This window comes from Pantherophis guttatus, chromosome 18 (assembly GCF_059756535.1).
Source record: "Pantherophis guttatus breed Tessera chromosome 18, ASM5975653v1, whole genome shotgun sequence".
NCBI classification, from domain to species: domain Eukaryota; kingdom Metazoa; phylum Chordata; class Lepidosauria; order Squamata; family Colubridae; genus Pantherophis; species Pantherophis guttatus.
Genome location: NC_142080.1, coordinates 14777175 through 14791832, shown reverse-complemented (window position 1 = coordinate 14791832; position 14658 = coordinate 14777175). Strand labels below are relative to the sequence as shown.

Sequence of the window (14658 nt, the reverse complement as noted above, 5' to 3'; positions counted from 1 at the left end):
TCCTAACCCCTCTAACCGGTGCAGCATGATACCATGGTCGATGGTATCAAAAGCCGCTGAGAGATCTAATAGGACCAGGATAGAGGAAAAACCCCTATCCCGAGCCCTCCAGAGATCATCAACCAATGCGACCAATGCCGTTTCCGTGCTGTGCCCAGGTCTGAAACCTGCCTGGAATGGATCAAGATAGACCGCTTCATCCAGGTACTGGGGGAACTGTCGCGCCACCACATTCTCAACAACCTTCACAACAAAGCGAAGGTTGGAGACTGGACGATAATTCACTAAAGCAGCCGGGTCCAGAGAGGGCTTCTTGAGGAGGGGCCTCACCACCGCCTCTTTCAAGGCGGCGGGAAAGGCACCCTCACCCAAGGAAGCATTTATAATCCCCTGGAACCAGCCTCGTGTCACTTCCCGGGAAGCCAGCACTAACCAGGAGGGACATGGGTCCAATAAACATGTGGCCGTGCTAAGTCTACCCAGAATCCTGTCCACGTCTTCGGGAGTCACCAGGTCAAACTCCTCCCAGATAACACTCTCAAGACCTTCCTCCATCACCCCATCTGAATCTGTCCCGTCAGAGTCCAAGCCTTCCCGAATCTGAGCGATTTTTTCATGCAGATACTGTACAAAATCCTCAGCTCTACCCTCCAAGGGGTCTTCCCGCACTCCCAGATGGAGCAGGGAGCAGGTCACCCTAAACAGGGCAGCTGGGCGATTATCTGCAGACGCAATAAGAGCGGAAAAGTAGTCAGACTTTGCCGCTTTTATTGCCACTAGGTAGGTCTTAATATGAGACCTCACCAGTGTTCGGTCAGATTCGGACCGGCTGGCCCTCCAACCGCTCTCTAGGTGTCTTTTCCGGCGCTTCATTTCCCTCAGCTCCTCGGAGAACCAGGGAGCCACCTGGGATCGGCACTGGGTCAGAGGCCGCAAAGGCATGACATGGTCCAAAGCTCCAGCGGCCACCCTATCACAGGCGGCCACCAGGTTTTCAGCCACGTCATGAGCCAGAACCTCAGGGAATGGCCCAAGCTCCGTCTGGAACCTCTCTGGGTCCATCAGGCGCCTGGGGTGGAACCACCTAATCAGTTCTGCTTCCTTGCGGCGGGGTGTAGCGGTTTGAAGGTCAAGTCAAAGGAGAGAATGATCTGACCATGACAAGGGCTCGATCACAATATCCCCTATATCAACCACTGGCCAGAGACAAAAACCAGGTCCAGAGTGTGTCCCCCCGTGTGAGTGGGGCCATGAACTAACTGGGTCAGGTCCATGGCCGTCATGGAAGCCATAAACTCCCGAGCCGCCTCAGACGTTTCACCGATAGATGGCAGGTTGAAATCCCCCATGACCATAAACCTGGGGGTATCAACCGCCACCTCGGCTATCACGTTGAGCAGCTCAGGCAAGGCCACTGCCACATGGCAGGGAGCCAGGTACGTGACCAGCAAGCTCATCTGCCCCCCACGGCCCCACTTCACAAGGAGGGACTCACATCCGGCTATCTGAGGCACAGTGGTCTCCCTCGGACCAAGACCTTCCTTGATAACAACCGTCACCCCCCCGCCCCTCCCCTGAGACCTCGGCTGATGGAATGCCGGAAACCTGGTGAGCACATTTCAATGAGGGGGACCCCCCCTCCAGGCCCAACCAGGTCTCCGTAATACCCGCCAGGTCCGCTCCCCCCTCCTGAACAAGATCACAAATGAGCGGGGCTTTATTTACCACGGACCTGGCATTGCACAACATCAACCGAAGGCTCAGGCCCTGAGGATCTGTGCAACCCAGGGAATAAGAAGAGCATTGGGGGCTGGAGCGCGCAATCACTCGAAGATAGCGAGTGCGCACTCCCCTAACATGATATGGCCCTCTGCTCCCGCCGTATCTGCCCCTCCCACACACAGTGCCGATGGAACAGCCCTCATTAGTACAGAAACTAGCCCCCTCCTCGACCCCCGACCCCGCACCCCCAATCACAGAGCCCTCTGTCGGGCTAAGCCCAGTCCCTTGTGGGTTACCCCCCAAACCCACGCCCCACCCCCTCCCTGGTGCCCCTAATAACCTGGTTAAAAAAGAATGCAAAGCCTTTTTCTTTAAAACCCTAACACCCTCTTGCCAAAAACCCCTCAAATTCCTCTTTGTTGCGTGCCATCTCTCGGGGTTCCAAAACCCGTCATCGAGGTAGGCCCTCAATAGAGTTGGGGGGAATCTCGCAGTTTAAGGAGTTCTGCCGACAAATACATTCAGTAACTGGGTATAGTCTGCCCAGGCCTGGCCTGACCTAAGTCTTTCCCCTTTTTAAATGGAAATGTTAAATTTGGTTTTAAATTATTAGGGTTTTAAATTTGTTCAGCCAAATTATTTATTTTATCTTATTTTAAATTTTGTATTTATATGTTTTATTCTATGGCTGTTCACCGCCCTGAGTCCTTCGGGAGTAGGGTGGTATATAAATTCAATAAAATAAGTAAATAAATAAATAAATAGTCCATGGCTAGGACGCATCTCTCCATACTGTAAGGAGGGACAGATGGAATAAACCAGTCATTAAATTCAGGAACAAGGGCAGTCCATGGCGGCCCCACAGTAGACAAGTCCAGAGAGACCAAGATGACACAAAAGTAGGAGGACTCTTTCTGGCAAACAGGAAAGAAACCTGGATGGCAGGCGATCACAGTAAGGCCTGACACCAGGCCAAAACAGGGGCAGAAGAGATGAAATAAGGAGAGGGGGGGAGCAAAGCAGTGAGGTATCCAGGGCAAAACACCCCAAGGTAGTCACCACAGCCATCTTTCAGTCCCCTTAAGCCACCCTCAGCTCTTCCATAGTCCGCAACACCTCCGGCTCAGCCCTCCCAATCCCAAAACAGGGAGGGGGCCCTCAGGGACGGCCTAAGGCTGACCCTCACAAAATGGGTCAGCACCCTGCGGTCACCCAGGGAGTTCAGCTGGAATAGCTGCCAGGCAAGCCCCTGCTCTCTCGCTCACGGCCTTCTGGCTTCCACCGCTCCCACTGCCGCCGCCTTAGCAGCCGCCATTCCGGACGCCGACACCGCCATCGACCTCCTCAGCACCGACTCCGTCCACCACTGGCCTCCGCAGGCAGTCCCTGCCACCACCAGGGTCCAGTGAAGTCCCGCTGAGGGTACCACATGGCCACCGCCACTGCATTGTCACAGCCGCCGCTCCGGCAGCCGCCGGCTCTTAGCTCTGCCTCCCCACCATCCTCCGTTCTGAATGGCCCTTGAGAACTTCTGTCTGGGAGCCCTCCGTGGTGCTCAGCAACACTCGGGTTGGGCTGCAGCCTATCTTGGCACCATGTCTTCAAGACTGCCCATTTGGGTGAACGTGAAAATCTTAAATAAAGCATCAGTAAACTGCCCCAGAGGGGGCTGTGGGATGGTTTTTTTCCCCTATAGTAAGGAAAATTTCATGATGCAATCTGAGTCAGTCACAAGGACCAAAGATTTATTCTACCAAGTTTTCGGGCTTGTGCTGGAGTCCTCCTTGAAGAACTCCTCTCCCTCTCCCATTCTCTCTCTCTCTCACACTCTCCCTCCCTCTCCTTCTCTCTCCCCTCCCTCCCTCCCTCCCCCCCCTCTCTCGTTAAATAAGGTGTTGATGGCTGGCTATGAAGTCATTAATAAGTACCTCGTAAACTGGCAGTAAATCAGCACTCTTATTGACTGACAAGGAGTCCATTTCCCAGACTTCAATCTTTTCCTTTTTTTCCCCCCGGCTGTTTTTGTCCCTGTTTGGCCAACAATCTTGAGTAGCTGTGAAACTGAGTCAGATTGGATCCTGCAACATTATCCTGGGATCTTTGCCTCCACTTGTAAAAGTAAAACTTTGTCTGCGTTCTGAATTCGTGGCGTAACTGAGCCGCTCTTTCCCTGGTGCTCTTAGCAAAACGTCCAGAGGATGATGGAAGCCTTGAACAAGAGCAGCAAAAACACCAGTGTGGTGATGAGTGGGATCGAAGCCAGCCAGCCCCTCCCGCCTTCCTCCTTCCAGCGATTCCTGAGGGCCCAACAGATTCCTGGGATCGTCCTGGCTGACCACTCCTCCCACTTCGAGAACAGGTAACCAGGGATCCTTTTCAGCAGTCCAGAAATCTCCAAGCGTGGCAACTTTTTAAGGCTCTGGCTGGAGGCCGAGGAATTCTGGAAGGTGAAGTCCGCAGGTCTTCAAGGTTGCCGAGTTTGGAAACCCCGGCTGTATAGGCAGCCCTCGACTCACAACCACAATTGGGCCCAACGTTTCTGCTGTTAAGTGAGTTTTGCTCTGTTTTACGACCTTTTTTGCCTTGGTTGTTAAGTGAACCACTGCAGTTAATAAGTTAGTAGCCTGGTTGTAAAGTGAATCTGTCTTCCACACCATCAGAACGTCACAAAAGGGATCACGAGACACACACACACACACACACACACACCCCGTGACACAGCAACCGTCATAAGTAGGAATCAGTGGCCAAGCATCTGAATATTGATCACATGACCGTGGGGATGCTGGGAAGATGGTCACTGTGAAAATCGGTCATAAGTCAGTTTTTTCAGCACCGTTGTTAACTTTGAACGGTCACTAAGTGTTTGGTTGTAAGTCGAGGAGTACCTGAAATCTATGAAACCCATAGAAGGCAGGTGAGTGTAGATTTATTTATTTAGCGTATGGTTGGTCACACACAGTATTAAAACACTTCATTTTTACAGGTTAAAAACAATTAAAACAATAAAAAAGCAGTAAGAAAACCTAAAAGGAAAACAGAAATAACATTTCAAAGTTTAATGTCGAGTTTGGAGATCCAGTCAGTAGCTGCCGTTGTTATGCAGAGGAGGTCCCTAGAATCTCCTGGATACCTTCTGTTAGGGCATTCCCTCACTATATGCTGGATAGTCTGTCGAGGGGCCCCGCAATCACATTGTGCTGAAGGTGTCTTTCCCCATTTATACAGGGAGTCAGCACACACCCCATGAGTTGTTCGAATTCTATTATATGTCACCCATATGTGTCGGGGTAGGCTAAATCCTGGAGGTCTACTACTAGGACTGATATGCTCGGAGACATCTTGGGGGGAACAGTTGTTCCACGCCTCCATCCACTTTTGTGTGGTGTTCTGATGATCGGCCATCAACTTACGCGCTGTCAAGATTGGTGGGTTTCTTGACTTTAATCGGCATCTTAAGAGATCAGGAATGTATCCATGTATGGTAGAGAGGAATTTAACAGGATCTTACTATACTCCTGAATGAGAACTTCTTGTCGTCGTAAGCGCGGGGGGAGTATGTGACTAAGAACTGGTAACTAAGAACTGGTGAGTGTAGAAGTGAGTCCACACTTGTGGCCAAGCTGGAGACAAGACGCAGAAGGCCAGAACTCAGAAGCCTCTCCATCAGAATAGAGCCGGAGGGGACCTTGAAGGTCTTCTAGTCCAATCCCCTGCTCTAGCAGGAGGCCCTGTGGAATATCAGACCAATGATGGAGCACCCACAACTTCTGGTGGCAAGCTGTTCCTTTGGTTAATTGTTCTCACTGTCAGGAAGTTTCTCCTTAGTTCTAGGTTGCTTCTCCCCTTGATGAGTTTCCATCGGTTGCTGCTGCTTCTGCCTTCAGGTGGCTTGGGGAATAGGTTGCAATCAGAATAGAGCCAGAAGGGACCTTGGAGGTCTTCTAGTCCAACCCCCTGCTCTAGCAGGAGGCCCTGTGGAATATCAGCCTCTTCTTAAAAAACCTCCAGTTTCCCCATTTGGGGGATCCTCGCAGTCTTGACTAACGGAGGTGAAGCCGAGACCCCAATTTACCTGGAGCTCAGCAAAAGCCCGAGAGGGGCGGGTGCCGGAGAAGAAGGTAGCAGCCACTGGGGGAGAGGGGGGGGGTTGCTGGGGGGGGGGCAGAGGGAAGACAGACAGCGCAGTTAAAGGGCCGCAGCGTAATTGTTCTGACAAGCGGGAGAAACCCACTTTCGCCTCGCACAACGTCTCCGGCGGCTGGCCAGCAGCCAGGGGTTAGCAAGCCTGCAGAAGGGAGGAGCAGCTGCTCTTGCAGGGCCGCTGGGAAACAAAGCAAAAGAGGGGAGGGGAAAGGGGGTCTGGCTCCCTCTGTCTCTGTGTGTAAAATCCAGATGCTGGCTACAGGTGGTTTCAACTTACGGCAGTTCCCTCGGTGACCAAAAGTCACAGTGGCCCCGAAAAAAGGGACTTGGGGCCCTTTTTTCACACTTATGACTGTTGCAGCCTCCCCTCCCCCACTGGTCACATGATCAAAATTTAAGAGGCTTCGGAACCAACTCACCTTTATGACGGTTGCAGTGTCCCCAGGGGAGTGGGACGGGTCACGTGTTCCCCTTTTGTGACCTGACAAGCAAAGTCAATGGGGGAAGCTGGGTTCGCTTAATGGTGTACGTCAGGCTAATTTGACGACCGCAGTGATTCGCTTTAACAATTACGGCAGAACATTTGTCAACTGGCACAAAGCTCACTTAACGACTGTCTTGCTTAGCGGCAGAAATTTGAGTCCATTGCAGTCATAAGTCAAGGCCTACCTGTATGTCTAGGTGGGCAATGTTTTTTTTCAATCTTAGCGACTTCAAGACTCCTGGAGCTGAAGTCCCAGAATTCCCCAGCCAGCAAGGTGGTAGGACCTGGGACTGGCCTCCTTGTCAGATTTGGGGGTGTTGTTTGCCAAAGTCTCTCGCCCCTTCCCCCCCCTTTTGCTTTCTAATAAAAAGCCTCAGCTCATCAAACAGGCAAAGCCACCAAAGGGCCAAGTTAATTACGATAATTAAAATTAAAATTTTAATAATGATGCTCCTGCCACGAAGAAGGAAGGGGGTGAATCGTCCTTTGAGGAGGGGTTGCCGGAGGGAGGGGGATGGGGGGGGAGGCTGGGTTTCTGCCCAAGCCCAGATCCATCTCCAACCCCAAGGGATCCCTCCCCAAACCTGCTCCCCCAAGGACCCCAATCTCCCCTCCTCCCTGCCCCCTTCCCCAGACCATCGCAGCTCCTCCTTCCCTCCCTCCCTCCCGCAGGTACTACCAGAGCCTCTACGACACCCCCGAGAACATCCGGCTGAATTACCCCCAGGGGCTGAGCCCAGAGCAGGCCCTGAACTACGTGACGGACACAGCGAAGGTGGGCTGGGCCCCTCTGTCAAGTGGGGAGCGCTGGGAGGAGCGAACTCGGATTCTCTGGCTGGCTGTGGTTGTCTTGGCACTGACGGCCGCAGCAGCCGCTGTGTGAAGGAAGGGCCCAGAGGGGGAGGGCTGTCCAGCCTGCCTTGACCCTCCATTCTTTCTCCCAGTCCTTAGCTGCCGTAGCCACCGTGGTGGGCCGCACGCTCTACAAGATGGCCGGAGGAGGGGGCGACGCCTCGTCAATTCAGGCAGATCCACTCACGGTAGGTGCTGATGGGGTCTCTGGAGGGGGAGGCACGGAAGGGGCCGGTCCTAAGTTGGCATGCCCTTCCCTCCGCTCTCTGGGTAGGTCACCCGGCGTCTGATGAATGCCCACTCTCCTGCCACCCATCCGCCCCCTTTCCTTGGGTGTTGGGGGACACTTGAGTACCCCACCCGTCTCGTCAGGATCCATGGGGCCACTTAATATATAGCCGGATCTCATAGAATCTGAGGGCTGGAAGGGATCTTGGAGGTCTTCTAGTCCAACCCTCTGCTCAAGGGAGGAGATCTTATTGCATCTTGAACAAACAGCTTTTGCTTCTGTTGAGTAATTTCCTCCAATTTTTACTAGTAATAAAAAAATTTACGAGTAGTTTACAGTAGTAAGTTTACAGGAGTAGTTTACAGTTTAGTAGTTTACTACTGTTTAGTAGGCGCTGCTCTTTGAACCTTCCCAGCTGGACAATTTGCCTTTGTCTTCCAGGTCACTCGCATGTTGTATGGTTTCCTGATCCAGTCCAACAACTCCTGGTTCCAGGCCATCACGAGGCCAGATTTTAAAGGGCCTCTGGGTGAGGCCTGTCTGTGTGTCCGTGAGAGAGAGAGAGAGAGAGAGAGAGAGAATGACAGAAAGAAAGAAAGAGAGGAGAAAGAGAGAAGAGCCAAGAAAGAGAATAAAGAAAGAGAAAGAATAAGAAAAGAGAGAATGAGAGGGGCCGGGGAAGAATGAGAGGGAAAGAACCAAGAGAGAGAAGAAAGAAAGAAAAAGAAAAAGAAAAGAGAGAATGAGAGGGGGAGGGGAAGAAAAAAAGGACCGAGAGAGAAAGAAGAAAGAAAGAAAAAGAATAAGAAAAGAGAGAATGAGAGGGGGAGGGGCAGAATGAGAGAGAAAGAACCAAGAGAGAGAATGAAAGAGAGAAAAAGGAGGGGAGAGAATGAGAGAGAAAACGAAAGAGAAAAAGAGAATGAGAGAGGGAGGGGGGATATCTTCAGGGGTGAAGGCTACCGCCTGAGGGTACCCTTTGGACTTCCCCCACCCTTTTCTGTCCCCTCCCCAGGCGATGAGCCCCTCCAGTACTACATTGCCGTCTCCAGTCCTGTCAACGCCACCAGCCTGGTCCAGTATGTCTTGGCCAACCTCACTGGGACTCGCCTGGGAGACAACATCACCAAGGAGCATTGCAAAGATTCCAAGGAAGATGTGAGTCTCCTCATCCAGCACTAGATAAAATCATCACCAGGAAAAATAAATAAACATATACTGTTTTTTTAAAAAAATCTGGAAAATAAACAAGCCGTCTGGTGAAAACTTAATGGTGAAACCTTGGGGAAGGCTGCCCCACCTCTTACCTCCTCAGATGCCACCACCCTAAGATTTGGAGGCATCTGGAGAAGGTCTCAGGTGAGGCTGTTAATACCACACAGCCAGTTTTTATATCAAGTTTTTTTAAATTTATATATAAGTATTTTGAATACAGTATGTTGTCCGGGCATACCATTTTACAAAAGGAAAAAAGGAAAAGTAACACATATACTGTTGGTAATAATTCAACAAAATAATTCTAATCATATTTATAATTATATTAGCTTATTTATAATCCTATTGATTATATTGACACCCTTATAAACAACATTCATATTTTACTTGAACATCACAATGCTCTTTCTTCATCTAATTTCTACCTCTTATCTCTAACCATTGATAAAACCTATTCCACGTTAAATAATACTCTGTATCTCTCTTATTTTCAATGTCAATCTATCCATCTCTGCACAATCCAATGTTTTCCGAATTATGTTTTCACCTGGTGGGGTGTTCTTGTTTTTTCCAATATTGTGCAAATACAATTCTTGCTGCTGTCCATACATGCAGCATTAGATATATAGTCCAGTGATGGCTAACCTTTTTGCTGTCGCGTGCCAAAAGTGGTGGGGCGTGCCCACACCCATAATTCAATGCGTCCGCCAACCCCCCACCCCCTGTGCATATGCGTGTGACACCCCCCCGCACACTTTTGGCACGCAATGGCATGGTGGGCCCAGTAGGCCCGTTTTTCCCCAGGCGCCAGAGCCTTTCTAGGAGCCTGGGGAGGGCAAAAAGGGCCTTCCCCACCCTCTGGAGGCCCTCTGGAAGCCAGAAACAGCCCATTTCCCAACTTCCGGTGGGACCAGAAGGCCCATTTTTCACTCTCCCCTGGCTCCAGAGGCTTTCTAAGACCCTGGGGAAGGTGAAAATGGCTTTCCCCACCCCCCTGGATGCCCTCTGGAGGCCAGAAATGGCCCATTTCCTGACTTCCGGAAGGCCCAAAAATCAGCTGGCTGGACCTGGGCTAGGGCAACGCTCGTGTGCCCACAGATATGGCTCCGCGTGCCACCTGTGGCACACGTGCCATAGTTCGTGTGCCATAGGATATAGTCCCTTTGTCACAGCTTCCTGGTATTACACCTAAAAAAATATTTCTAGTTTTAAATCTATGTGCTGCTTAATCATCTTTTCCAATCATGCATGTGTTTTCGTACAATATTTTCTTGCTTTCATACATGCCCACCACATATGATAATAAGCACCTAGATAAGTTGCCTTCAGAAGTTGTGGGAGCTCCATCACTGGAGGCTTTCAAGAAGAGACTGGGCTGCCATCTGTCAGAAATGGTGTAGGGCCTCCTGCTTGGGCGGGGGGTTGGACTAGATGACCTACCAGGTCCCTTCCAACTCTGTTCATCTGAATCTGAGATCCACCTGTATAAACATTAAGAAGTCTGGCTCTGCAGGCATGGTGGTTTTTTTCTGCATGCACCTTAAGGGTTTATCTGGAAAAAGGCAATTTTTGCAAATCTATCTATGGAAGATTAATACCAAAGCAATTGCTTGGCTTTCATTCATTTATTCATTCATGCATTTCATTTATTTCATTTATATCACCTCTCCCAAATTTCTGACTCTCGGTGGCTAAGAACAGTAAAAACAAAATCAGAGCTATAAAACCACACCCCCATTCAGCAGCTGAGGTTCAAAACAATGGAAAATAGAAACCGACAACAAGAAATCAGCAGAACCCTTTATTATTTTATTTTTTATTTTATTTTTTTTAATTTGATTTATATGCCGCCCTTCTCCGGAGACTCAGGGCGGCTTACAGTGCGTTAAGCAATAGCCTTCATTCTTTTGTATATTTTATACAAAGTCAGCTTATTGCCCCCACAAACTGGGTCCTCATTTCACCTACCTTAGAAAGGATGGAAGGCTGAGTCAACCTTGAGCCTTGGAGAGATTCGAACCAGCAGAAATTGCAGGCAGCTGTGTTAATAACAGGGTGCACTAAACCCCTGTACTATCAAGGCTCAAACTTTAATGCTAAAGCTTTCATGTTCAAAGTGACACGTGAATAACCGGGCTTTGCTTCCATTCCTCCTGTGTTTTCTTTCCCGCAGTTGTACGAATACATGTGGGTGCAGGGCTCCCCGTACCCCAATGCCAGCTCTCCCCGCAAGCCCTTCTGCGTCAGGTCGACTGTCCGCCGCACGGTGGCCTCCTCTCCGGCCTTTGAGCTCCAACAGTGGGGATCCACCGAGTTTTCAACCTGGACGGAGAGTCGCTGGAAGGAGCTTCATGGACGCATCTTCTTGATCGCCAGCAAAGAACTGGAGGTGAGGTGCTAAACAGGGTTGGATTGGTCGGTTTGCTAAAATATAGGAGCTTTCTAACCCTTGAGTCTGTCTGGCTGCCTGCCTGTCCGCCCGTCCCTCCCTCCCTCCCTCTCTCTCTCTCACTCCCTCCCTACCTATCTATATGTAGCCATCCATCCATCCCGTATCATCATATCTCTGAGTGTATGTCTCTATTTTATCTATATCTTTATCCCTTATCTTTAGCTCTTTTTTTAATTTATCTCTATAATCTATTTTATCTTTTTCTATCTCTATCTCTGCCCCATCATTTATTTCATCTGTCTCTCTATCTATGCTCTCTCTCTCTTTTTCTTTCTCTACCTACCTACCTAATGTATCTATCTTGCATGCCATCCAGTGGTGAAATCCAAGTTTTTTTACTATCAGTTCTGTGGGTGTGGCTTGGTGGGCGTGGCTTGGTGTGCATGGCAGGGGAAGGATACTGCAAAATCTCCCTTCCCACCCCACTCCTGGGGCCAGCCAGAGGTGGTATTTGCCGGTTCTCCAAACTGCTCAAACTTTCCGCTACCGGTTCTCCAGAACCTGTCAGAACCTGCTGGATTTCACCCCTGATGCTACTCATAAGCAACTCTAAGTGACTTACAGAAAACATTAAAACAATCAAGATCTTAAATTTAAGAAACCGCTTAAAAAGAGGGAGGGAGGGAAGGAGGGAGGGAGCCAAGGGCGTTCAGGGAGAAGGGAGGGCATCCTCTCATTCCATCAGCCACCTCCAATGGGCCACACCCCCTGGGGCTCTGGGTTAGTTGGCATCGCCCCGTCTTCAAGACCTCTCAGAAGGCCAAAGGGTGGGAGCAGATTTGAGCTTGGGGGTTTTGGATGCTTTTTTGAGATCGGGCTGGCCATGTCGGCCTTGACCCACGGCTCCTATAGAAGGGAATCTCGGTGCTTCTCAGTTGCAGTCATAGAAATGCGTATACAGACTTACAACCACACTTGAACCCAAAATTTCCATCGCTAAGCAAGATGGTGGTTTAGTGAGTTTTGCCCCATTTTACGACCTTTCTTGCCATGGTTGTTAAGTGAATCATTGCAGGTGTTGAGTTAATGACACAGTTGTTAAGTGAATCTGGCTCCCCCATTGACTTTGCTTGTCAGAAGGTCGCAAAAGGGGACCACATGACAAACCCCCCCCCCCCCGGGGAGACCCTGCAACCGTCACAAGTGTGAGCCAGTTCCCAAGCATCCCAATATAAGTCACGTGACCATAGAGAGGTTGCAACGGTCATAAGTCACATTTTTTCAGTGCCATCGCAACTTGGGATGCTCTATAAAGCAGGGGTCCTTACACTTTTTAAACGGGGCCAATTCATGGACCCTCAGACTGTTGGGGGACCAGCAGACCAGCTGGGTGGGTGTGGCTAGGTGGTCATGTGACTGGGTAGGCGTGGCCAATTTAGCAATCCATTAAGCAATATGCACAAATTAAACTTCAATTTGTTTTGCTCCTGGGGATGGAGAGCAAGTTAGTGAAGGGATGTGGCTGCCTTGGGGGCAGGGGAGGCACTTCTGTTTGGGTGTGTGTGTCTCCCCCCTCCCTCCTTCTCTCTCTCTCTCTCTCTCTGGAGGCTGGGGAGAGTAACAGGACCACTCTGCCACCCAAAAATGGGCCCGTTTTTGGCCTCGTCCTCCAGAAGGCGGGTGGGAGCAAGTGGGTAGGTGGGGAGATGTGGGTGGGGCAGCCTCATGGTCCCACGCGGGATGGATTAATGGCTTCTGCAGGACGTAGTTTGAGGACTCCTGCTCTAGCCCTACCCTCAAAATGACGCCATAGAGCACTGCACACCAGAACGACTAGACACAAGGACAGTTTTTTCCCGAATGCCATCACTCTGCTCAACCAATAATTCCCACAACACTCTCAAACTAGTTACTAAGTCTGCACTACTATTAATCTTCTCATTATTCCCACCACCCATCTCCTTCCACTTATGACTGTATGACTGTAACCTTGTTGCAGATCATCACGCTGATGCTGGGCCTGGTCATCCTCATTGTCTCATTCGTGGCCACCTACTTCATCAACGCCAAAGCCCACGTGCTGTTTTCCACGCCGGGGGACTCTGAAGCAGTGGCCTATTGATAAACCTGTGCCGGGAACTCTTAAGCGCTGCAAACAAGAAAAATATTGAATTTGGCACAGCCGGACCCTCTCTTTGAGTCCCGTGGAGTTGTGGGTCTTGAAGGAACACGTTCATCATCACCCCGTTGAGAGAGAGAGAGACGCATGGCGGGTGTAGCGAAACACAATGCTGGCAAGGCACGGATTAATTGGGGGAGGGGGGGCTTTCTTTGGTCTCTCGGACCCTCCTCCATCCAGCGGCCCAGCACAAATGGGGCACACAGCACGGGGGTCCCGACACCCTCTTGAGAGCGGCGAAGAGTTGGCCATCCAAGGAGACTCTCTGCGGAGCATTTGTGGACCTTCAACCTTGTATTTTCTCACTTTTCCTTTTTTTTTTAATTTTGAAGGTCTGGATAAATTTGCTTGACTCTTTTGATTTACATAGATCAAGGTGGAAAAAAAAACAACCCGGGGGATGCAGGAAAGTTGGAAATGGGTGTAAACTATCCTTTTTTTTTTTTTTAAAGAAAACTTGGGTTCTGTTTTTTTTGTACATACAATATAAATAGCCTGTTTTGATTGAAAACCGTCACCCACCCCTTAATTTACAGATTAAATTTGTTGATCCCTCCCACTTATTTGCTCGGCTACCTGAGAAGTTTAAGAATTTGGGGGCTGGGGGTGGAGAGATTTTGGGGAGGGGGGGTTTCATCTGCGGAGGTGCTACCGCAGTCAGTTTAACAGAGGGATACAATCAAGATCAAGTGAGGTACTAATACCATTCTGTAAAGCCTTAGTAAGGCCACACCTAGAATCCTGCATCCAGTTTTGGTCACCACACTATAAAAAAGAGGTTGAGACTCTGGAAAGAGTGCAGAGAAGAGCAACCAGGATGATGAGGGGACCGGAGGCTCAAACAGACGATGAACAGTTGCAGGAACTGGGCCTGGTTGGTCTAGTGAAGAGAAGGACCAGGGGAGACAGGAGATCCGGTATTTGAGGGGCTGCCACAGAGAGTGTGAGGAGCTGTTTTCCAAGGCACCCAAAGGTCAGACAAGGAATAATGGATGGAAACTGAACAAGGAGAGATTCAACCTAGAAATAAGGAGGAATTTTCTGACAGAACAATCAACCCATGGAACAGAAGTTGCCTTCAGAAGTTGTGGGAACTTCATCACTAGAGGCTTCCAAGAAGAGACTGGACGGCCCTCTTGTCAGAAATGGTGTAGGGCCTCCTGCTTGGGGGGGGGAGGGTTGGACTAGATGACCTACAAGGTCTTTTCCAACTCTGTTAATCTGTAAAAGTCGTCTTCCAATGCAACCTGGCACATCTGGAAAACAGCAGATAGCCGTGTTTCTCAACCTTAGCTGCTGGAAGACGGGTGGACTTCCACTCCCAGAATTCCCCAGCCAGCTGGGTGGACTTCAACATGGCTGGCTCGGGAATTCTGGGAGTGGAAGTCCACCCGTCTTCCAGCAGCTAAGGTTGAGAAACACTGAGAAAGGGGAAGGCT

The 14658-nt window shown here is 50.1% G+C and overlaps 1 protein-coding gene across 2 annotated transcripts in view; it reads left to right on the top strand.

Annotated features, from left to right (window-relative positions):
* NCSTN (nicastrin) overlaps positions 1-13778 on the top strand; it is a 37466-nt gene extending 23688 nt beyond the window's left edge. For both annotated transcript variants that reach the window (XM_034426329.3, XM_087881149.1), the window contains exons 11-17: positions 3906-4081; positions 7025-7127; positions 7297-7392; positions 7875-7962; positions 8449-8591; positions 10822-11037; positions 13040-13778. In XM_034426329.3, coding sequence (XP_034282220.1) covers positions 3906-4081; positions 7025-7127; positions 7297-7392; positions 7875-7962; positions 8449-8591; positions 10822-11037; positions 13040-13162 — 945 coding nt within the window. In that variant the 3' untranslated portion in view covers positions 13163-13778. The remainder of the gene's footprint in view (positions 1-3905; positions 4082-7024; positions 7128-7296; positions 7393-7874; positions 7963-8448; positions 8592-10821; positions 11038-13039) is intronic.
* The last annotated feature ends 880 nt before the right edge of the window (positions 13779-14658 follow it).